Source organism: Peromyscus maniculatus, chromosome 2 (assembly GCF_049852395.1).
Source record: "Peromyscus maniculatus bairdii isolate BWxNUB_F1_BW_parent chromosome 2, HU_Pman_BW_mat_3.1, whole genome shotgun sequence".
In the NCBI taxonomy this organism is placed as follows: domain Eukaryota; kingdom Metazoa; phylum Chordata; class Mammalia; order Rodentia; family Cricetidae; genus Peromyscus; species Peromyscus maniculatus.
This window is the reverse complement of record NC_134853.1, coordinates 129236828-129262466: the sequence shown is the minus strand read 5'-3', so window position 1 is coordinate 129262466 and position 25639 is coordinate 129236828. Positions and strand designations below refer to the sequence as shown.

Here is a 25639-nt window from a genome sequence, read left to right as displayed (position 1 = left end):
TGAGAGAGAATTGTCCTGGCCATGGGCCAGGCAGAACCAGGAAAACTTCAGCTACATATGTGTTTTCTCAAAATAATAAAACAATAATTACTAAGTGCTCGCTAGGTACCAGACACTATGCTAGATGCATCATATGTAAATTGTCATTTTAATTCTTAATAATCCAGGAAGATTAATATTTTCATTTTATAGATTTGAAAACCATGGAGCTTGGGACTTCACAGGGCTTCAATAATACTGAGCAGGAGATAATGAATTTCAGTTCATGCATATCTAATCCAAAGCCAACAATCTTTTACAATAAAAAATTAATAAAAACAATCAACAGAATCAATAGATGCTGGTTTCAAAGCACTGTCTCTATTGCCTTACATTAAAACTTCAGTAATACTTAGTATTTTGTTTCAGATTCATTTTCAATGTTCAGTGCAACTCCTGACAAAAGGGTTCTCTCACCTGGGAATATTTTTATTTATTTGTATTTTATGTGTGTGAGCATTTTGCTTATAAGTATTTAAGTGTGCCTCATGTGGCCCCAGAAAAGGGGGTCAAGATCCTCTAGAACTAGAGCTAAAGGAAGTTGTGAGCCACAATGTAGGTGCTAGGAACCAAACTCAGGTCCTTTGTAAGGAGAGTAAGTGTTCTTAAACACTGAGCCATCTCTCTAAACTCAATAAATGATGTTCTTTAAATAAGAAACTTGCATCAAATTTAACAACAGTCCTACCACAGATTACAGAAAACAAACTCAACATTTACAAAGTACTATTTACTAACTTTTAACTGTCAGGGTTCTCTATTTTACTGATAAAGGATTTAAATCTCAAGTATTAAATAATTTCCTAGAAGCAACAGCATATACATGACACACAATCTAGTTATTCTAATTTTGATCACATGAAAATTCTTTGAGATCAGTTAAGCCATTAAAATTTTTTCTTACATTTCCAACTACAACTATTCCTTTACTGAGCATTTTTTAAATTCTTGTATGTGAAACATTTTTCATGGAGTTGAACAGTGAACAAGACAAATTCCTGTCAATAAGAATTTACATTCTAGTACATGAAGATTAATAATAAGGTAAGATATAAATAAATAGGAATATAGATGAGAGAGGAGTTATTTTTAAAACATGGTCACTACTTAAAGTCCTTTTTATACAGCGACTGAAAGGCAGTATAGGATTGGCTCTTCTAAGATATCTGAGCCATGTACTAGACTTCATGCAAAGAAAGAAACTAAGGTCCTGAGCCAAGAATATAACTAAAATATTTATGAAACTACATAGTACAGTTCAAGACATATTTCAATGTCAAGTCATAAGGAGTAAACTTGTGACTGTTAATGTTGTCAACTTGACTTATTGGGAAGCACCCAAAAGATGAAGTAAACTGAATGGGTTGAGGAGTGGGGGCTTCTACAATGTGAGCTGCTCTCCTTCACCACATCCTCTCTGTGATAAAGAACTGTAACCTCTGAAATTTTAAGCTAAAATATATGTTTTTCCCCTTTTTCTTGGGTACTGTCACGAGAACAAAATTTTTGATTAATACATTATAAAAACACTAGTATGACTAGTAACTGGGCCAGATCACAAAGTCCTAAGGATTCCTGTTTTCACTCTAAGTATAAGAGAAAGCCTATAGAACATGTAAGGGAAAGCTTAACTATCTAAAAATATTTATGTTAAATTGGGCATGGAAGCACAAGCCTTTAATCCTAGTGAATGGGAGGCTGAGGCAATAGACCTCTATGAATCTGAGGCCAGCACAGTCTATATGGTGAGTTCCAGGCCAGCCAGAGCTATAAAAATAAGACTCCATTTCAAAAATAAAATAGAAAAAAAAAACAAAAAACAAAAAAAACATGCTCCCACCTCCCACCTAATATTTTTGTTCTTGTTGAGACAGGGTTTCACTGTGTGTCCTGGCTGGTCTAGAACTCACTATACAGAACAGGCTGGCCTTGAACTCAGAGATCCTCCTGTACCTGCCTCCTTGGATTAAAAGTATGGTGGCTTTTTTTTTTTTAATACAAAGTCGCAGGTGCCTCAGGTTGTCCTCCAACTTATTATGTAGCTGTGGATGATCATAAACTCCTGACTTTACTACTTTCAACTCCTGAGAGATGGGATTAAAGGCATGAACCACCACACAGGGCTGGGAAAGCGGCTCAGTAATTAAGAGTGCCAGCTGCTCTTTCAGAGGACCTGGGATGGGTTCCTAGCATCTAAGACAGATGGCTCACAAGTACCTGTAACTCCAGCTCCAGGGACTCCAATTCCCTCTACTGGCCTCCCACATGTACTGTACTCATGTACACAAACCATAATGGAAAAAAAAAAAAAAATTAAAGGCATTCACCATCATATACAGATCTAATCTGCATTTTAAAAGAATCATTTGTTTTCTAAGCATAAGAGAGAAAAGACTCATTCATAATCATTACCATATTGCAATAATAGAGAAAAGAGGTAACAAAAGTGGCAGGGTAGTAAAAGCTGGATTTAGGAACTGAAAATATATATAGCTAATATCTAATAAAACCATGAACACTACTGATGAGGTCACCAAGAGAGAAATGAAATCAATGATATAAAATGTTAGTAGATGGAACATGTGTAGAAATAAGAAAGGAAAAATAAAAGGCAAGGGAAGGGGAAAGGAAAGAAAATAGAAATATTTTATGCAGGCCATGTCATCTCTCTGGTATCTAGTCAACTCTGTCATCACAGCATGGAAGAAGCCATAGACTATATTAAGAAAATGAGCACAGCTGTATCCTAGTAACTGTTTATAAAAAAGGGGGAGGTTATATGTATTTTGCCATATTCAAACAAAACAAGGGGAAGGGTGCTCCTGGCAGTACCAATTTACTTCAGAGAGGAGGATGGGCAGTGAAGATACTCCATATGGAGTTCATCTTCTTCTTGGCATAAAATAGCCATTTGGGCAAGAAACTGTTCTTGCCTGGACTGATTGCATCGACTGGACATGCAGGACCCATAGGAAGGTGACCAGTGAACTTTGCTTGGCAAAATGGTCCTTCAGGTTTCTGCTTCACAGAGGAAACTGCCAGACATTCTACAGGACACAGAGAGAAGTTACTGAGAGACTCTAGGCCTGTGGGCTGAAGACAGATCCCCAACTTTATAGAGGAACTTTGGATGACTGTCCAGGCTGCCAGCTATCTCTGTCTACTCTTGCAAGACTCCCAAAAGTTGCTTATGTCCTTCTCCTGTTTCTCAGGTAATATTATATCCTTCTGAGGTCTTTGATGTAGTTGAAAACTAGATAGTTATAATAATTTTAGCTATGATAAAAAAATAAGTTAGATATAAAACCTTAGACTCACAAATATAGGATAGAATTATCTCTTAATTTTGCCAAATACAAATAGATTAGATAGTATAAATAAACTAGATATTGTAACTATAATTCTTGCTTGGTAATTGTTCTGTTATATGTAATTTTACTATGTTAAAGTCAAAACCTTTTTGAAAAAATGAAAAGGGGAAGTGCTGGAATTGCCTTTCTGTATGATGTAAATGTGTGTTGCTCTGATTTGGTTGATAAATAAAATGCTGATTGGCCAGTAGCCAGGCAGGAAGTACAGTGTAGGCAGGATAAGGAGAGAGAATTCTGGGAGGTAGAAGGCTGAGTTAGGAGACGCTGACAAAATCCACCACCATGACAAGTGAGATGTAAGATACCAGGAAGCCACAAGCCACGTGGCAACTTATAGATTAATAGGAATGGGTTAATTTAAGAAATAAGAACTAATTAGCAAGAAGCCTGAGCCACTAGGCCAAACAGTTTAAATAATATAAGCATCTGTGTATTTATTTGGGTCTGAGTGGCTGAGGGTCTGAGCGGGACTGGAGAAAACTCCAACTACAGAAGGGGGCCGGTCATAGGTTGCTAATGCCTACAATAACTAAAAGTCAACTTATATCAGGTGTGGTGGCATGCTTTTCATCTTAGCACTAAGAAGGCAGAGGTGGGTAGATCTCATGTGGCCTGCCTGGTCTACATAGTAAGTTCTAGGCCAGCTAAGACTACATAGTAATACCTGTCTCCAAAAGAAACATGAACTGTTACACTCTGGAAAAAGTTATAAAGCATACAACTCCTCCCTCGATAACTAACATAACGTAGCATACTTTTTCAAGTCGAAAGATGTGATCTCTTTCTAGGCGTTCTTCTGCTTGTTTCAAGCCTAGCCTCTGCTCAGGTGTCAATGTGGATTCATCTATCACAGTGGCATTTTCTAAATAGTCCATCTCAGAAGAATTTTCTTTATTAGATTCTTCACTCTTCATTTTACCTACAAAAGAAGCAATCATTAAATCAGTTATCATCATGTTGGCAGTGGTGGAGCATACCTTTAATCCCAGCACTCAGGAGGCAGATACAGGCAGATCTCTGAGTTCAAAGCCAGCCTGGTCTACAGAGTGAGTTCCAGGACAGCCAGGGCTACACAGAGAAATCTTGTCTCAAAAAACAAAACAAGAACAAATATCAGTTATTATCACTAAAAATTTTAAATTTAAAAAACATTTAACTATGGGGGAATTCTTTCCTTATATTAACTTGGTTGTACAAGTTATTAGAGTATGTTAAAATATATATATAAGATATATGCATGGTGAGCTCATGAGATAACTTAGCGAGTAAGGATAATTGACACTAAGCCTGATGACCTGAGTTCAATCCCCAGGATTCATATGGCAAAAGAAAATATACTCCCACAAATTGTCCTCTGGTCTCCACAAATGCCATGTGCACACCCAAACATACAATAAATGAATAAATGTAACATTTTTTAGAAAGCAGTGCTAAGGGACTGAAGAGACAGATGGCTTAGCAATTAAGTGCATTGGTGGTAGGTGGGCATGATGGTATACCTCTTCAATCTCAGCAATAGGTAGGCAGAGACAGGTAGAGCTGAGTTCAAGGCCAACTTGGTCTACACAGTGAGTCTGTATAGACAGGGCTACAGATAAAGACTCTGTCACAAAGGAAAAAGAAAAAGAAAAAGTATCAACACCTACATGACAGTTTACAACTATCTGTAACTCCTGTCCCAAGGGGATCTAATGCCTTCTCGCCTCCATCCACATCAGGCAAATAAATAAATAAACAAAAATAAAAAATAAAAAAAGATACACAGACGTACACGCAGGCAAACACACATAAACACAAAATAATTTTTTAAAATTTTAAACAGTGCATGGTCAATCAGTAAAATACCTCAATCATATTCGAAAGTCAAATACTTAATTTATAGAGAAGTCCTGACAGTCAATCCCACCTTTGGTTAGTTGATTTTCAGGGAGGTAGGGACAGAGAGAGCTTGCATGCATGCATGTGTGTTTTAAAATATTAAAGCTCTAATTTTCTAAACAAAGAAGAAATTGTATTTAGAAGTGGTACATTTCCTACCAAAGGGCATAGGACTATCTAGAATAAAAAGCAAACTCTTAAATAAGAATGTTATAAGAAGGGGCGTGGAGAGAGCTCAGTGGTTAAGAGGAATTGTTACTCTTGTAGACTCAGGTTTAGTTCCCAAGCACCCACATGGCAACTAACAGTCTGCAACTTGAGCTGCAGAGGATGCTAGTCTTTGGGGGCAATGCACATACATGGTGCACAGACATACACACAGGCAAAAGATACATACACATAAAATTACAATAAATCTGTTTGTTTATTTATGTATTTGTTTGTTTTTGAGACAATGTCTCTACCTAGCCCCTTGTCCTGGAACTCATTTTGTAGACCTAGCTAGCCTCAAACTCAGAGATCTGCTTGGTTGAGCCACTACCAGGCTCAATAAATTTTTTTTTTTTTTTTTTTTTTTTGGTTTTTTGAGACAGGGTTTCTCTGTGTAGTTTTGTGCCTTTCCTGAAACTCACTCTGTAGACCAGGCTGGCCTCGAACTCACAGAGATCCACCTGCCTCTGCCTACCGAGTGCTGGGATTAAAGGCGTGCACCACCACCGCCCGGCAATACATCTTTTTTTTAAAGACTGCTATAAAAACACAAATATTCAAATGTTACTAGGTAAGAAAAGTACCTTGGTTTTTCCCTAAGAAATGGTCTCTTGGGACTAAAGAGAGGGCTTATCAGTTAAAAAAAAAAACAAAAACTGGCTGCTCTTCTAGAGGTCTCAGGATCAATTTCCAGCACCCACATGGCAGCTCACACTGCCTGTAATTCCAGTTCCTAAGGATCTGACACCCTTTTTTCCAGCCTCCACAGGCACCAGGCACACATGTGATGCACAGCCATACACGCAGACAAAACACCCACACATATAAAACTATTTTTATTTTAAAAGAGAATAAGGAAAGCTCACACTATTTAGCCCCAGGCTGCTTGAATGCAGAGACCCACCTGCTTCTGCCCTCTGAGTACAACATCAGCACTTGCATAGTTAGAGCTAAGTGGCAGGCAAACACTGATGCACTATGTGGTATGTGGAATTATCTCTTAATATTTGGGAAATTTTTAGTGACTTTTATTATGGAACTATGAAAAACAAAATCTAGTTTATTTCTATAGTTCATGAAAAAGATCAGTAACAAGACAATGTAACAACACAACCCCTTTTTAAAAAAAATGTATAACTTCCCCTACATGACTATCAACTAACAATAGCAAATCCCATAAAATTATCATTTCTATCACAATAATTGAAAAAGACTACATAGTACTTTTTTTTTTTTTTTTAACCTAGACAGGGTTTCTCTGTGTAGCCCTAGCTATCCTGGAACTCCTCTGTAGATCAGGCTGGCCTCAAACTGAGAGATTCACCTACCTCTGCCTCTCAAGTGCTGCAAAGAAAGGCATTGCCACAATTCCTGGCTATATAGCACTTTTTAAAAGAAGGAAATAGGACAGGGCCTGGTGGAGCACACATTTAATAACAGAGTTCAAGAGGAAGAAACAGGTGGATCTCTACAAGTTCAAGGACAGCTAGGTAGGTCTACATAGCAAATTCCAAGAGAGCCAAGGCTACGTAGTGAGACCCTAAGTCAAAAACAGGGCATGTACTGCTCTTCCAGAGGACCAGGTTTTAATTCCCAATACCCACACTGGGCAACTCACAACCACCTATAATGCCAGTTTAAAGAGATCAAAGGCCTCTGACTTCCTTAGGTACCCACACTCATATGCACACAGACATATATAAAACTAAACATAAAATAGGGGTGGAAAAATGGCTCGATGGTTAAGAGCACTTAACAGCTCTTGCAGAAAACTCAGGTTTGGTTACCAGCACCCATACCAGCTTACTCAATTTCCAAGGGATCTGATACCCTCTGAACTCCACAGGTACCTTCAGGCACATGGTGCACAAAAACTCAAGCAGGCACACATCCATACACTAAATAAATAAATAATTTCATTTTCTAGAATCGACATTAAAATAAATACTAGGCAAACTGCCCCACAGATTGCAAGAATTTGATAAATGTGACTACACTTATAAACAAGAAGTATAGAAAATGCCTATCCATATAAAGTCTTGTATATGAATGTTTATATGATTAATAGTTGGCAGTGAATAGAAGATGGTAATAAACAATGAATACCAATATATACAGTGTTTCCTGGAGGCATGATTGAAAATAAGGTGGTGTAAGTCTTTAATACCAGCACTTGGGAGGCAGGCAGAGGTAAGCAAATCTCTGTGAGTTTGAGGCCAGCCTAGTCTACAGAGTGAGTTTCAGGACAGCCAGAGATACACAGAGAAACTCTGTTTCAAAAAAACACCACCCACCAAAAAAAAGAAAAAAGAAAAGAAGGAATTAAATAATGGTGATATCTGTGTGACTCTAAATATACTAAAAAGGGTAACTTCTGGTCTTGTGGTGATATATGCCTTTAATCCTAGCACTCTCTGTGAGTTCAAGGCCAGCCTGGTCTATAAAGCGAGTTCCAGGACAGCCAGGGCTGTTATACAGAGAAAACCTGTCTTGGAAAAAAAAAAAAGAAGAAGAAAGAAAAGGAAGGATCAGTGAGGATCAAGTACTTGCCATGCATGCCTAGCAACATGAGTTCCATCCTCAAAACCCACCTAAAGTTAGAAAGAGGGAATCCATAAAGTTGTCCTCTGATTGCTACATACATACCATGTGATACACCTCCACATATATACACATATCATACATATACTATAATAAATTTAAATAAAAAACAGGGGGGCTGGCAAGATGGCTCAGAGGTTAAAATCACTGGTTGCTCTTCCAGAGGTCCTGAGTTCAATCCCCAGCAATCACATGGTGGCTCACAACCATCTGTAATGAGATCTTGTGCCCTCTCCTGGTGTTCCGCACTGTATACATAATAAATAAATCTTTTAAAAAAAAAAAAGAATGAGTTTTTGGGAAAAAAAAAGGTTAGAAGAGCCAGCTATATGGTTATCTAGGGGACAAGTATTCATAGAGGGAAAAGCAAATGCAAAGGTCCTTCCTTAGGTGGCCCTTTGCCTTTAGAGAAAAGGCAAGAAAACTACATAACTAGAACAGAGAGAGAGAAAAGTTAACAAGAAAATGAATGAGGGCAGAAGTAGGAGTGTCATATCATATAGCACCCTACCACTTACTCTAACACTAGTTTTTACTGTAATGTGTGGTTAACCACTAAAACATGTGAATGACATTGTCTGACTCCTAGTCATTACACTGCAAACACAATGAAAGGTGATATGGATGTGCATTTTTCTTTAAATGATTGACTTCAAGTATGATAGTCAAAAGATTGGTCCTAACCACCCACCCACCCCCATCCCCACCCCAAACCCCATGCCAGCAGCAGCATCCAGAAACCTGTTAGAAGTTCAGTATCTTAGGCCACTCCCTACATATTCTAAATCAAAACTCTGAGAATGAGCCTAAAAAACTCCATTCTAATGATTCCCAGGAGACTTGCATGCATACTGAAATTTAACTTTTGTTTGTTAGTGGCTTTGGGAGGAGGGGACAATATGATTGTTATTGTAAAGGAGAGTCTTACTCTGTTGTCTAGGCTGGCATAGAACTCAACAACAATCCTCCTACCTCATCTTCCCAAATGTTGATATTACAGGTGTAAGCTACCTGTATATCTAGAGTAAAGCTCTGTTTTGTTTTTTGTTTTTGGAGGTGGGCCTGGTGTTTGAGATTGAATCCAGAGCACCCCTCATGCTACAAAAATTCTCTACCACTGAGCTATATCCTCATCTTGAATATTAAGTTTGATAAGCTCAGATCAAGAACATTCTCCCCCAAATAATCACTTGGCTCATTCACCTGTTTGCTTCAACTATTTGCTCCCATATACAAAAAGACAATTCTATTAATGTTTTAAAAGTCTATTTCTAGGGGCTGGAAAGATGGCACAGCTGATAAGAGCACTGACTGCTCTTCCAGAGGTCCCGAGTTCAATTCCCAGCAATCACATGGTGGCTCACAACCATCTGTAATGAGATCTGGTGCCCTCTTCTGGCGTGCAGACAGAACACTGTATAATAAATAAACAAACAAACAAATAAACAAACCTTTTTTTATTTTTTTAAAGTCTATTTCGGCCGGGCAGTGGTGGCGCACGCCTTTAATCCCAGCATTCGGGAGGCAGAGGCAGGCAGATCTCTGTGAGTTCGAGGCCAGCCTGGGCTACCAAGTGAGTTCCAGGAAAAGGCGCAAAGCTACACAGAGAAACCCTGTCTTGGAAAACCAAAAAAAAACAAAAACAAAAAAAATGTCTATTTCTAAACTGCAGTGGTTTGGATCAGTATGTGCCCATAGGCTCAAAGACTTGAATACTTGGTCACCAGGGAATGGCACTACTTTAAAGGATTAGGAGGTGTGGCCTTGTTGGAGGAAGTGTGTCACTAGGGGGTGGGCTTTGAGGTTTCAAAAATCCCATTCTAAGCTCAGAGTCTGTCTTTTCTGCTGCCTGTGGATCCATATGTGGAACTCTAAGTTACTTCTTCAGCACCATGCCTGTCTGTGTGCCACCATGCTCCCCTTCATGACAATGTACTAAACCTGTGAAACTATAAGCAAGGTCCAATTAAATGCTTTCTTTTGTAAGAATTACCTTGGTCATGGTATCTCTTTACAGCAACAGAACAATGACTAAGACATAAACCATCACCTGTATCCTATGAAAAGGTGGTGATTTCTGAAAAAGAAATGGGGGGGGGCAAGTGTGTGCAGGTCAAAGGACAACTTCAGGGAGTTAGTTCTCTCCCTCCCTCATGGGAGTTCCAGGGATCAAATTCAGGTCATCAGACTTAGTGGCAAGTGCCATTAACTGCTGAAACAACTTGCCAGCCTTATTTCAGAACATTTTAACCAATGTTTCATAAACTATGACAAGAAAACATTAATTTTCTTTTTGAGGAGTTGCTAGTGACCAAATCCAGGGCTTTATGTATGCTAGACAACTGTTCTACCAGGTAAGTTACATTCCCGGCCCCAATCAGTTTATTTTTATCTTTATATCAAGGTAAACTTTATTCTCCAGCCATGGAAACAACAGAAAATAAGACTGCCTCCTCACAAATCACTAATTTAAACAAAATAAAATTAAAGAAAAAAAAAAAAAAAGACGAGAGAGCTGTGCATCCTACCATGCATATACTTGGACAATTAAATGAAAGTAAAACAAAGCTAAGCATGGTAGCTTATGCCTATAGATAAAATATAATTTAAAAAATATTTTTGAGGCCGGGCGGTGGTGGCGCACGCCTTTAATCCCAGCACTCGGGAGGCAGAGCCAGGCGGATCTCTGTGAGTTCGAGGCCAGCCTGGGCTACCAAGTGAGCTCCAGGAAAGGCGCAAAGCTACACAGAGAAACCCTGTCTCGAAAAACCAAAAAAAAAAAAAAAAAATATTTTTGAGACAAGGTCTTATTATGTAGCTCTGGCTGTCCTGGAACTCTATTTTAAATCAGGCTGGCCTCAAACTTAGTGATCCATCTGCCTCTTTCTCCTTAGTGCTGGTATTGAAAAAAAATGACCACCACAGCCAGACAAAACATTTTTTTAAATAGAAATAAGTAAAACTTGGATGTGGTGACCATGCCTAAAATCCCAGCACTCAGGAGATGAGAGGTAGCCTTGTCTACAAAGCAAGTTCCTGAGCATCACAGAACATTCTCTTTAAAAATGAATGAATGAACGCCGGGCGGTGGTGGCACTCGCCTTTAATCCCAGCACTCGGGAGGCAGAGGCAGGCGGATCTCTGTGAGTTCGAGGCCAGCCTGGTCTACCAAGTGAGTTCCAGGAAAGGCGCAAAGCTACACAGAGAAACCCTGTCTTGAAAAACCAAAAAAAACCAAAAAAAAAAAAAAAAAAAAAAAGAATGAATGAATGAATGAATGAGTGTACACACACATATACAAATAAAACTCAAGAGCACAATGAACAAAAATTTTACAGTAGTAGTTCAAGTAAACATGTTAACAGTATATATCTTAATCAATCTCTGCTTCCACTTTAACTCCTAACAAAAAATCTGGTACACTGAAGCCAAAAATATTTTTAAAAAGAAATAAAATAGAAAACCTTATCATAGAACTATCTTTGATCTCTTGAATGTCTTCTAAAAAGCCACTTCATTTTATGCCCTCAATTTTATCATGCCCTCAAATTTCTGCTCTAATCAATACTGTATCTCATTCATAATCAGCCCACACTTAATAATGTAGTTACCCAATCTAAAAGACAAATAACAAAATTAAATCATGTACATTCTCAACTCAAGTTTTTGCCACTGAAAATCAGTTCTGTAACATCAAATAGGAAGCTTTCTTGAGATCTGGAGTTAGATTTGGTTTGGGTTTTCAACTGTAAACACATGACTGGACCACAAATAGGAACCCAATATATACCTATTTATTGAATAAATGAGAATATATTACCAAAATCATTTTTTAAAGACTGGGGTGCTAGGTATAGTGGTAAGTTCATGTAACCCCAGCACTTCTGAGACTATCTGAGATAGGAGGAGTAAGAGTTCAAGGTGAGGGTCTGGAGAGATGGCTCAGCAGTTAAGAGCCCTGGCTGCTCTTCCAAAGGACCCAGGTTCAATTCCCAACCACATGGCAGCTCACAACTGTCTGTAACCCCTGTTCTGGAGGATCCAACACCCTCACATAGACATACATGTGGGCAAAACACCAATGTACATAAAATCCAAATGAATAAATTATTTAAAAAAAAAAAAGAGTTCAAAGAGAAGGTTAGAAAGATGGCTCAGCAGTTAAGATCACATAATGCTCTTCCAGAGAAACCAGGTTCAAATCCCAGTACCCACATCAAGTGATTCACAACCATCTGTAAGTCTAGCTCCAGGACATCCAACACCATTGTCCTCTGAACAAACACACAAACACATGATCACACATACCCCTACACACACCTACATACATACATGCACATAATTAAAAATAATTTTAAAAGCCAGGTGATGGTGGTGCACACCTTTAATCCCAGCACTTGGGAGGTAGAGGCAGGTAGATCTCTGTTGTGTTCAAAGCCTACTCTACATAATGAGTTTCCATGACAGCCAGGACTACATAGAGAACAAAACAAAGCAAAATAATAATAAAAATTTTAAAAATTGTGAAACAAGAGTTCCAGGCAAGTTTGAGTTACATAGTTCAAAGCCAGCCTGAGACCATTTAAAAAAAACTAAGTAAGTGTCCAACGCCAAAGGTGTAGCCCAGTGATAGAACACTTGTCCTTGTCCAGTATACATGAGGGTAAGACAGAGCCCTACTAGTAAATAAGTAAGAGTATGTGTATTCACAAACATCCACTAAACTCATATGTGCACAGACTTTTACCACAAAATAAATAAATAATAAAGGTTTTTTGTTTTCAGCTTTTTGAAATTAATGTAGCTAAACCAGAAATAACCTACAGAACATTAACAAGAAAATCCTGCCCAAAAGTTAACTTGTGGAAAACACCATATGTATTTCTACTTACTCAAATCATCTGATGTATCTTCAATTCCTGAAGCACTATCATCAGAATCACCAACATTATCTGTCCGTGCCTGCTGCTTCTGAGATGGCACTAAGTTTTCCAGGGTGGATTTTTCTCCCTGTAGACCTTCACTATTCCTTTTGTCCACAGAAACAAAGGAGCTTGCAAGTTTTTCCCCAGTCTCTTGGGACTCTGTCTGTTTCATGTTTTCTTTCAACAGTAAACTAGGTGCATTTTCTGGTTCTAAAGGTGAGCTGGGTGTCGTTGGTAATTTCATCTGAGAAGTGGGTATATTTTCTTCTTTCTTCTGTGAATTAAGTGCTTTTTCTGTTGTTGCTGCTGCTGTTGTACAGGGTATTTTTTCTGCCTTTACTGGTAAATTAGGTGACTTTGGTGATTTTTCTACCTTTGCCTGTAAACTAGGTGCTTTTTCTACTTTTGCCTGTGAACATCCCTTCTGGGCTTTCATGGGTGAATTTGGTATCTTTTTCACTTTGCAATGACTTTGATCTCGAAGTACTAACCCCAAATCTTTAGGGCCTGGAACACTGGCAGCATTTACTTTACATGATTTAACTTCTGTTTTTTCTATACAAATATCATTTTGCTTGGTTTTTTTACTACTATTTCTATTCAAAGAGCTGGTCCCAATTTCGGTCACGGACTTATCATTTCTAGGCTTCAAGGTTTGATTAGTTATAATTTTAACTGCTTTGCTTTCTTCACAAATAATATTCTTCTTTGGTTCATGATTTTCGCTTTTAGAAGTCTTGGGCTCTTCCATTATTTGAAAATCTGGTTCTTTCCAATTGTGATACTGTAAAATGGCAGATCTCAGGTATATGAACTGCTCCAAATCTAGTTTAGGCAAGCAAACTATAGGGTTTAAAAATAAAAACGAAAATTTGTTATTTAAAATGCAGAAACACTTTTAGTCATTAGTCAATTTAAAAAATTCAAAATTTGTTCTCAAAACTAAAGAAACATTTTTCAGAAAGCTATATGGAAAGGGCTTAAATCCTCATTTATCAAAAGTCAGAGGTAGGCAGATCTCTGTGAGCTTCAGGCCAGCCTAGGTACACACCTAGTTCAAAGCCGCCCAAGAATCAGTCTGTCCCAAAAAACAAAACACCCCCCCCCACACACACACACACAAAGGGACTTTTTACAAAAACAAAGTTACTTTCCATTGCTTAATGAGAATTTCCAATAATAAATGAGTAAATATTTGCACATACACACACAAAAAACCTGGCCAGGCAATGGTGGCACACACTTTTAATCCCAGCACTCCTGAGGCAGAGGCAGGTGGGATCTCTTAGAGTTTGAGACCAGCCTGGTTTACAGAGCAAGTTCCAGGAAGAGGGGGGGGGGGGGAAGGAAGGAAGGAAGGAAGGAAGGAAGGAAGGAAGGAAGGAAGGAAGGAAGGAAGGAAGGAAGGAAGGAAGGAAGGAAGGAAGGAAGGAAGGAAGGAAGGAAGGAAGGAGAGAGACAGATTGAGAGAAAGAAAGAGCAAGCCTGAAATAATATGCCTCCATCATTATAAGGAAATGGAAAACTGAAGAGCTGCAGAATTTCGATCTCTATGCACTATAAGGAAAGTTATAAAATCCTCAGCATTTAAAGTCTTACACCCACATGATTTCATCCTGAACACGCCTGTTTATACCACAACCTACTCAATTCTCTAAACATGAGACTCATCCCTGAAGTAAAAAGAAGTATAAACGAATTCAAGTAAATAACCTTTAAATTGTTATTATAGATTTCCTAAAACCTAAATAATGAACACCACAAGTACAAAAGCTGCTTAAAACTATGGACTTTGGGAGATGATAGTGTTGGTGTCGAGTCATCAGTTGTAATAAATTTATCGCCCTAGTGCCCAGTGCTAATGGTAAGGGGAGGCTATGAACATGTGAGGACAAGGAATATGTAGGAACTCTGTTTTCTGCTCAGTTTTGCTGTGAACCCAAGAAAGTGACAGTAAAAAAAAAATACTAAAAACATTAAGAGCCCATTTTTCTCTTTAAAAAATATTAACAGGAACAATTACACTGATGAAGAAACATTAAATTTACAAAACTATATACATGGTAAAAAGTGTTACATTCTGTTATAGTATTTGTATATCAGAAATACTTTATATAGAAATTGTTTGCTTGGGTGTTTTTTGTTTTTTGTTTTGTTTTGGTTTTGGGTTTTTCAAGACAGGGTTTTTCTATGTAGCTCTGTGCCCAGGCTGGCCTGGAACTCACAGAGATTCTCCTGCCTCTGCCTCCTGAGTGCTGGGATTAAAGGCATGGGCCACCACCGCCTGGCTAGAAATTGTTTTTTTAAAAAAAAAAAAAAAACAAAACCCCTTCACCTTGCTCAATATGCTTGGCAAAGATTAATATATGAATAAAAACTAGAGCCTTCTATCAACAAAGGCAAATTACTGGGAATTAAAATGTATTATCTTTGATTTTTACTAGGTAATATTACTAAATTATTAAATCAGGACTTACTAAATTATTAAACCAGGACATGCATGTCTATTCATATAAGAATTCATCATAAAACACAAAAGTATTATCTAAAACAAAAAGCTCAGAACATGAGTCAATTTATTTGCAACTGTATATATGCAAAACTATGTACACAAAAAATAAAACTTTAGTGTAGGTATGTTTACATTAAAGCATCCTACCCACCCAGAACTGGACTTCTAATTTGTAGCAAAGTCCTCTCTATATATGACTGGGCAGTAGTGGCGCACGCTTTTAATCCCAGCTCTTGGGAGGCAGAGGCAGGTGGATCTCTGTGAGTTCGAGGCTAGTCTGGACTACATGAGCGAGTTCCAGGACAGCCACAGTGGTTACACAGAGAGACCCTGTCTCGAGAAAATAAAAAAAAGAAAAGTCCTCTATATGTTCTGCTTTGATTTCAGTCTAAACTACTATTATTGTCATTTAATTTTTATTGTAAAGTCAAGTTTTTCTTTAAGAAACTTCTCATGTCATTAATTAATTCACTGTCCACTAAAGAGGCTTAAGTTCAAGTCTCAAGAAAGCCCTTTCTCAAAGAACTAATGCTTGATCCAATTATACTATCAATACCCATAATTATTCTTCTTCTTTTATCTTTTCATGAATTAAGGACAGACACAATTACAACCTCCAAGTTCTTCACTAGAGATCTTTGACATCCAATGTCTTGTAACAATTTACGTTAGGAACTGTTTTAGAATAGATCTGCTTCTCATTTACTGACACCTCATGCTTCTCTTAACAAGAATAAATTCAGATTATACTCCTTCCTAAAATATCACAGTTAGGAATACTATGGCTCTGTAGAATATGCCAATACTACATTGAAATGAACATCCATTCACTATAAGACTTCAACTCCATAACTCATGTTCAAGATAAGCCTCGTTATCATCACCATCATTCTAAGTGATCATATTTCCTCTTGTACGTGCCAAAACTCATACTAAAAAATGAGTTATTGGTTACACAAGATGCTTTATTTTTGCACCTGTCTTTCAAGCCTTTGTCCACCAGCTGAATAAAAACACCTACCTTTGTTTTTAAATGTATTAGGTTCTGGAACTAGAGAGAGGGCTCAGCTGTTAAGAGCACTAGCTGTACCCAGTGCTAGGGGGACAGAGGCAGATGTATCTATGAGATCAAGGCCAGCCTGGCTTCCAGAATGAGTTCCTGGACAGATACATGAGACCCTGTCTCAGAAATAAATAAATTAATTAAATAAATAAATTAAATAAATAAATAAATAAATAAATAAATAAATAAATAAATAAATAAAACAAAAAACAACAACAACAAGCTGCTTTTCAGAAGACCCAGAATGAATTCCCAGAACTCACATGGTGGCTCACAACTGTCTGTAACTCCAATCCCTGAGGATCCATCACCCACTCCTGGCCTCTAGGCACACTGGGCACACCAGACACACACACACATGGCACACACACATCACACACACACACACACACACACACACACACACACACACACACACACATACACACACACACGCAGGCAAAAGACTCATACACAAAAAAAATTAATAAATCTCCTTAAATATATTTGTATTTGTGTGTTGGGGGGACACCCATGCAGGTGTGCAGGTGGAGGTCAGAGGACAACTCTATGGAGTCAAACCTTTCTCTTCCTCTGTATGTGAATTCCAAGGATCAAACTCAGTTCACTAGGCTTACATGGCAAGTACGTTTACCCTTTGAACCATTTCGCCAGCTCTTCAACTTCTTTTTTAATATTTTCTGGCAAATCTACAATAATTTACAATTGTAAAAAAATGCTTTTATTCCTGGGTTTTATGTTTTTGCATTTGTTTCATAAACACATTTTGCTTTTCCTATTCTTGATGTTCTATACAACTGTTAAAAAAAAAAAAAAAAAAGGTTGCCAAGGGCTGGAGACATGACTCAGAGATTAAGAGAATGTACTGTCCATGAAGAGGACCAAACTTCAATTCCCAGAACCTAAGTCAGCTGGCTCACAATCACCTAAAATTCCAGTGCCAAAGGATCCAAAAGCTCTGGCACCTGTGGGCACCCATATTCGCATGCACATACCCACCTACCACACACATACAAAAATAAAATTTTTTAAGTTGCCTAAATAAATGGCTCTTCCTAAAATCTTACAAAAACTGGCATGTCTTATTTTACAAAGAAAAATAAGGAGCCAATGAGGTGGCACAGCTGATTAGGGAGTTTGCTGCAAAGTCCAATGACTTGAGTTCAGGCCCTAGTGCTCACACAGTAGAAGGTATACTCTCTGACCTCCACATGCTCATGCATGCCCCCCCCACACAAAGATTGACACACAAAATACATGTGAAAAAATGAAAATAAGCAAAATAGGCTATATTTTTAAAGTTTTATTTTACGTCATCTAATAACCAAAAAGTTTTCTAGTGGTATTCTATTAGTCTTTAATGATTTGTAGATGGCATCCTATTGATAAGAACTGAAATTTCCAGGAAAAAAAAAAAAGTTGCACCTGTGTTAAAGATTCTCCAAGACAAACTGAATTAGAAGTTCACGACTTGAGAGAGCCAAATTTCTGACTACTTTTAGTCCCCTTAATAGCCCAGCTCTGTTTGACCTAACAGCCTTATGACTATCAGAATGTACAGAGATCCCAAGCTTACTGCTACCACCAACAGGCTAAATATCATCAGAGAGCATCTGATGGCTATAGCACAAGTTCCCTGCTTTACTGTAATCCACCTGATCTGCTGTTTCCGACAAAAAAAAAAAGGTGTGTTGGTTTATGACTTTCTTTGTTCTGCTAAATAAGCACATGCTAACTAACTAAATAAATGCAAAGATCTCATTCAGCTGTTACCACACTGGAAAATAGTTTTAAAAAACCTAAATCCGTGTTCTTGGGCCATAATCACTCACTATATAGCCCACATTCATCTCTCAAACCCCCAATCTTTCTAACTACAGCATCCAGAGTGTTAGGATTATAGGAATATACTACCACACATGTCCAAACTTAAGTAAATTATAAATTGTTCAAAAAGTCAGTAACAGGGGCTAGAGATGATGGCACAGTAGTTAAAAGAAGAGGAAGCCAGTCTGGTTCCAAGCACTCACAGCAGCCCATAACTACTTATAATTCCAGCTCCAGGGGCTCATCATCCATCTCTGGTCTCCCCAAGCACCAAGCATGCACAAGGTGCACATACAGAATGGAGGCAAGTACTCATACACATAAAACAAAAATTAGCCGGGCGGTGGTGGCGCACGCCTTTAGTCCCAGCACTCAGGAGGCAGAGCCAGGCGGATCTCTGTGAGTTCGAGGCCGGCCTGGGCTACCAAGTGAGCTCCAGGAAAGGCGCAAAGCTACACAGAGAAACCCTGTCTCGAAAAACCAAAAAAGAAAAAAAAAAAATCTTTGTTAAAAAAGAAATTAAAATATTAATGGATGTAACTACATAGGTAAATATAAAAGACATTATTTTTGTTTTTGTTTTGCACCTGTAGGGTTGATTCCTTTTACATGATTAAAAAGACAAACACTGGGGAAAAGGAGGTGGCTCAGTGGGTAAAAGCAACTGCTGCCCAAGATGAGAACCTGACTCCCAATTCTCAGCCTTAATTTAAAAAGCACACCCCCACCATGGGTGCTCAGGTGAGGGGAACAGGATGTAAGAGATGGCTCAGCCATTAAAAGCATAGACTGCTCTTTCAGAAGACTCAGATTCAATTTCAGTACCCACATAGTAGCGCACAACTGACTATAACTCCAGTCCCAGGGGATCCAGCTCCCTCTTTTGGCCTCCATAGGCACCAAGCACACATATGGAACATGGACACATATCAAAGACAAAACATTCATATAAATAAAATTAATTTTTTTAAAAGCAAGGAGATGGCTCAGTAGGTAAAGGTGACTGCTGCACTGATGATGTCAATTGGATCCCTGAAACTAACATAAATGTAAAAGGAGAAAATCCACTCCACACAATGTCTTTTTGACCTCTGTATATACTCTATGGCATATGAGCCCCACACACGTGTTTTATGTATACAAACATACACAATAAAAAAATGTTTAATGTTTTTAAAAGGTCAAGCGTGATGACTACTCCTGTAACAATCAACATTGTAGAGGGTGGAGACAGGATAGCTGTGGCTTGCTAGCTACCAGCCTAGCTCCAGGTTCAGTGAGAGACCCTGTCTCAAAGAAATAAGGTGGACAGTAATAGAACAGCATACTCCTATGTGCTTCAAATATGCACCTGCACACACATATATATACACACCAAAACATAATTATTAACCTATGGTAATAGACACAATATATTATACAGTTGTAACATTAAGTCAACAACAGTCTACATGTATAACAGTAGTTTCAAGATAACATGATCTATGAGTATATCAACATTTCATCATGGATAGGGAAGGACCTCTGCGGCCTCAACCAGCCAAGAGGAACTACTGAAATTAATGGTTGATGGTGGTGGAAACAATCTTTTTCTTTAGTAGCATAGCCACTAATAAGCTGCCCAAGCCCATATGAATAACCCAAGCTCATATAAGCAACTCTAATTAAACTCAGTGGGTGTTGGGGAATATTATTTTAAAGTGTGCTGTTTTTGTTTATGTTGCATTTGTTTAACTCTGTGAAGCTGTGTTACTTTGCCTGTCTAAAACACCTGATGGTCTAATCAAGAGATGAACAGACAATAGCAAGGCAGGAGAAAGGACAGACGGGGCTGGCAGCAGAGAGAATATATAGGAGAAATCTGGGAAAGGAAAAAGATCAGGGAGTGAGAGAAGCAGGAAATCAGGGGCCAGCCACCCAGCTACACAGCAAGCCATGGAGTAAGAAACAAAGAAAGGTATATGGAAATAGCAAAAGATAAAAGCCCAGAGACAAGATAGATGGGATAATTTAAAGTTCAGAAAAGCTGGCTAGAAACAAGCCAAGCTAAGGCCAATCATTTATAACTAAAAATAAGCCTCCACGTGTGATTTATTTGGGAGCTGGGTGGCAGGCCTCCAAAAGAGCAGAAACAAACAAATACAAGTGGGTTACTCGCCGGGCGGTGGTGGCGCACGCCTTTAATCCCAGCACTCTGGAGGCAGAGGCAGGCAGATCTCTGTGAGTTCGAGGCCAGCCTGGGCTACCAAGTGAGCTCCAGGAAAGGCGCAAAGCTACGCAGAGAAGCCCTGTCTCGAAAAACAAACAAACAAACAAACAAACAAGTGGGTTACTCACAAAAAGTCATGAAAGTGGGACTGGTACTTGTTGAGGAGAGTTTCAGCAAAAGTATGGGAAATCAAAGGGTATGGAGGGGTGAAAACAACTAAGCGTCATTATAAAAATATGAAACGGTGGAAGAATTTTTAAAAGACTAAATATAAACTAGTGGCAGCAGACACCTTGGTTTATGTAAGCATACTCAGATGTTTATGAAACAAGAAAACTGCTTAAAGACACATCACGTCCCTATCACTATAAAACACTTGAAGGAAATAGGTATAGAAGTGTGGTGTTCATACACAAATGAAACTGTGCTGACATTATACAAACTAGTTTATAATAAATTTAAGAGTGTTAATTATTATTATTGCCAAGGTAATTACTGAAAAAGAAGCAAAATGAATGAAAATATTAAATAAAAACAAACAAACAAACAAAAAAGCATGACCAGGCATGGTGACTCATACCTTTAATCCTAACACTCCAGAGGCAGGCAGCTCTCTGAGTTCCACAACAGCCTGGTCTATCTACATAGTAAGTTCCAGGACAGCAGGACTACAAAGTGAGACCCTGTCTCAAAAAAGGGAAAACAAAACAACCAACCAACCTTCATAAATAATCAACTAAAACTGGGGATATAACTCAACAGTAAAAAATTGTGCCTAGTATGCACAAGACATACAGAAAAGAAACAGCTAAATGTCATACATTAATCCTCCCTGACTACTAATTACTCAAAATGTAAATAAACTTTCTAGTTAAACGGAGAGATTGATAAATCAACTAAAAGGCTATATGACCCATCATCAACCCCTAAGCTTCACTTTGGATATAAAAAAGTAAAACAGGCTGGGCAGTGGTGGCTCACACCTTTAATCCCAGCACTCCAGAGGCAGAGGCAGAGGCAGGTGGGTCACCATGAGTTTGAGGCTAACCTGGGCTACAGAGTGAGTTCCAGGGAAGGCTCCAAAGCTACACAGAGAAACCCTGTCTCAAAAAACAAAAAAAGTAAAACAGAGAAATGGAAATAGGTGCCAACAGTAACCAAAAGAAAACTGGAGTGGTTATAGTATCAAATAAAATACACCAAATCAAAAAGGTTACTAACAGGACATAATATACTGATCTAAGGTAAGATGTGCAACAATTAAAACACACACATCTAATAAATGAGCCTCTAATAAAGCAAAAGTAAGCAGAACAGAAAATAGAAAAGACAGTTCTATAGTGATATTTGGAAACCTCGATATGCCACTTGTTAATAGTGGATAGGCTGGTCAAGAGAATAAGGAAACAGAGGACTTGAACAACACTAAATATCAATTAGACCTAACAGATGTTTCCAGAAAATATTACCCAACAGCAGAATATAGACATTCCATCCACAATGGATAGATTGAAAAAAATAAGTACTCCTGTTTCGGTGAGTGGGGGAGAGGAGGAACAAGAATGACCAAGGAATGCTACTATTTTTTCTTAGTCATATTGAGTTAAACTGATGACATATGGCTCTGTCAATAATCAGCCACAGAAGGGTAAGAAGCCTGCTGGGGCTGATCCTCTACTACTGAACTACAGGCTACTGAGACAATTCTGGGAGGAGGAATAATCCTCTCCAGTTGTGTGCCCACTGCTGAGCTCCAATGGATAGCTACAAATCCATGCTCACACAAAGTGGTTAAACTCAGTGGGTCCCAAAACAAACTATCCAGCTTCAAAGGTATTTATTCCTACTTTTTAAACAAGAGGCTCTATCTTTTCATTTTGATTTAGGCCCTTTCACAAAAAATTACATAGCATTCATTTTCAGGCAACAGATATAAATATGGACTAAAATGTAAGATACTATTTGTGGACATTCATAAAAGACAAGAGCTGAAGAGATGGCTCAGAAGTTAAGAACACTGGCTGTTCTTCTAGAAGACCTTAGTTCAATTCCCAGCAACCACATGGTGGCTCACAACCATCTGTAATGAGATCTGGTGCCCTCTTCTGGTCTGCAGGGATACATGCAGGCAGAACACTGTATTCATAATAAGTGAGGTTAAGAGATATAGATAAAGTGGCCTGAGGAGACGAGGCCATGATGGGGCATAACCTTAATCCCAACACTCGGGATGTAGAGGCAGGTGGATCTCTGTGCGTTCGAAGCCAGCCTGGTCTACAGAATGAGTTCCAGGATAGCCAGGGCTACACTGAGAAATCCTGCCTCCAAAACAAACAAAAAAGTGGCCCGAAGAGATAGCTAAATGAATAAATATGCTGCAAAAGCATGAAAACCTGACTTCAGGTCCCAACCACCTTTACATAAAGCCCAGCCCAGTGTGCACATCTGTAACCCTAGCAGTGGCAAATGGAGAGGAAAAGGCAGATCCCAGGGGCTTATGGCCAGTCAAGCCTGCCTTCGGGAAAGAGTTTTGAACTAGGAACTGCGGTCAAAAAAAAAAACAAAATTTGCCGGGTGGTGGTGGCACATGCCTTTAATCCCAGCACTCGGGAGGCAGAGCCAGGCAGATCTCTGTGAGTTCGAGGCTACCAAGTGAGTTCCAGGAGAGGCGCAAAACTACACAGAGAAACCCTGTCTTGAAAAACAAACAAACAAAAAACAAAATTTAATATAGTGTAACATTTGTGAACTGTTGGTGGGAATGCACAAATCATAAAGTCATTGTGGTTTTATAAAGGCTCCTCAATATTTTAAAACCAGAATAACCTATGCTACATAATTTGGATCTTATTTTTCACAAAAGGCCCCTGCTTAGTCCTCAATAACTGAAGTGGTAGCAACTTATAAACATAGGGCCTAGTAGAAAGTCAAGTCATGGACTAGGTTTAGTGGGATGGCTCAGTGGTTAAAGACACTAGCCACCAAGCCTAAAGACCTAAGTTTGACCACCAGATCCCACATGGTAGAACAAGAAAAGAACTCCTGAAGGCTGTCCGTCCTGAGACACACACAGACACACACAGACAGACAGACACACACAGAGTAAATAAACACAATTTTACAGTTTACAAATACAAACTTACAATTCTAAAATTAAATTTAAAATATTAATCTTTAGAAGCATGCCCTTACTAAAGGGGAACCAATGAGACTTAATTTCTTGGCACATGTCTTTAAAGCCAGCACTCAGGAGGCAGAGGTAAGTGGATCTCTGTGAACTCTAGGCCAGTCTGGTCTACAGAGTGAGTTTCAAGACAGCCAGGGTTGTTTCAGAGAGAAACCCTGTCCATAATATGATAACCTTACTAGATACCCAAAAGCAACAAGGTCAGTCAGTAAGAATGAAACCTCCAAAACTGTGCACCAAAATAAACTTTTTCACTTTGTAAGTTGATTTTCTTGGGTTTTGGTTTGGTTATTTGGGTTTTTTGTTCATTTGTTTTTGTTTTAGTTTGTTTTTGTTTAGTTTTAGCTTGGGAGGTGGAGGCAGGAGGATGAGACATTTAAGGCCAGCCTCAACAACAGTGCAAATCTGAGGACAGCCTATGTTACCTGAGACCCTGATTTGCTGCTCTACTTGAAATAATGTCAGTCTTTGCAACTGGTTTGCAGGAGGAGTTTGGGGAAGTTTGAAGGAAAGCTAGATAAACCAGGAATGTTGAAAGGAGCCAATAATTCACAGGCCATTTTAATGGGGGTTCAAGACTAGAATGCTGACAGGAATATGGGCCAGTAAAAGCTATGCTGACGAGGTTTCAAATGGAAGGTACTATGCTGACAATTGAATTACAGGCTACCCTTGTTAAACAGTGGCAAAGAAGATGGCTGGCTTTTATTCAAGTTCTCTTAAAGATGACAGATTAAGTTTACCTAGACAGAAATTTTTAGGTAGCAAAGCACTCAAAGACAGTGGCCCATGTTTTTAGCTGAAATTTACAGTGAGAATTGAGAACAAAGAGAAACAGAGCAGAATGATTTGGGGAACGTGAGTTTGGGGGGAAAAAAGGGGAGGGGTTAAAGGTGAAGCCATGAAAGGTACAATTGCTAAATAGATTAGAATCTGTCAAACTTCCATAGGAAATGGTTTAAAGGGAATAGATTTATTTTGACAGCTTCAGAAATTTCGTTCTATAGTCATTTTGATTCTATTACTGTAGGCTGAGATAAAGCATAGTATCACACAGGAAAGGATGTTGTAGAACTGAGGTGCCAAGCAGAAAAGGGCAGAAGGAAACTAAGGCAAGACACCCCTTTAAAAGACGTGTTCCAAATGACATACTTCCTAATCATGCCCCATCTCCCAACTACCCATTTAGTATTCACTCAACAATGAATTAACCCAATGATGAAACTAGGTCCCTCATGATCCAACCACCTCTCACCACCAGCTAGGAAACAGGCTTTCAATAACAGAGTCTTTTGCAAGTTTTTGGGATTATGGAGGCTGCCACTGAGATTTCAAAGGAAAGTGTAAAAGCCCAGGCAATGTATGGCAGGCTCAGAGTCACTGTAAGCAGCACCTGACAGGACAACCATGGAGCTGTTTGTGAAAACTAAAGCTGCAATGGAAACCCAAAAAAGTTAAGAGATGCCAAGACACATAAACTGCCTGCCAAGGGAAGCTACAGACAGTACTGAGAGCCAACCCAAGAAAGCTGCCATGTGGACTACAAGGCTGTAGGCAGGAATGGATGGCCCAATCCTTGAAACCCTTCACAATGCCTAGGGTGCCACACATCAGGATTTGTTGTTTACCCTACAAGTTTTAGTCTTGCTTTGGTCCTCAACCCTCCTTGCTATTTTCCTTCTCTACCCTTTTGGAATGGGGATATTTAACCTGTGCCACTGTATCTAGGAAGTTTGTAACTTATTTTGCCTTGAATCTCAAAGATTTTGGACTTTTTCTTTTCTGTAATGCTGGGGGGGGGGGTGGCAAATCCTGCA

The 25639-nt window shown here is 38.8% G+C and overlaps 1 protein-coding gene and 1 non-coding gene across 12 annotated transcripts in view; both read right to left on the bottom strand.

Moving 5' to 3' along the window:
- The window catches only part of Tut4 (terminal uridylyl transferase 4), a 116484-nt gene that overhangs the window by 80645 nt on the left and 10200 nt on the right, over positions 1 to 25639 (bottom strand). For all 11 annotated transcript variants that reach the window (XM_076564701.1, XM_076564702.1, XM_076564703.1 and 8 more), the window contains 2 exons: positions 12992 to 13867; positions 4166 to 4329 (listed from right to left, as the gene is read on the bottom strand). In XM_076564701.1, the coding sequence (XP_076420816.1) occupies positions 4166 to 4329; positions 12992 to 13775 (948 nt within the window). In that variant the 5' untranslated portion in view covers positions 13776 to 13867. Of the gene's footprint in view, positions 1 to 4165; positions 4330 to 12991; positions 13868 to 25639 lie in introns of those variants that run through there.
- On the bottom strand, positions 16437 to 16564 carry LOC121827770 (small nucleolar RNA SNORA40). The gene has a single exon (XR_006070069.1). It is a non-coding gene; the product is annotated as a small nucleolar RNA SNORA40 (small nucleolar RNA).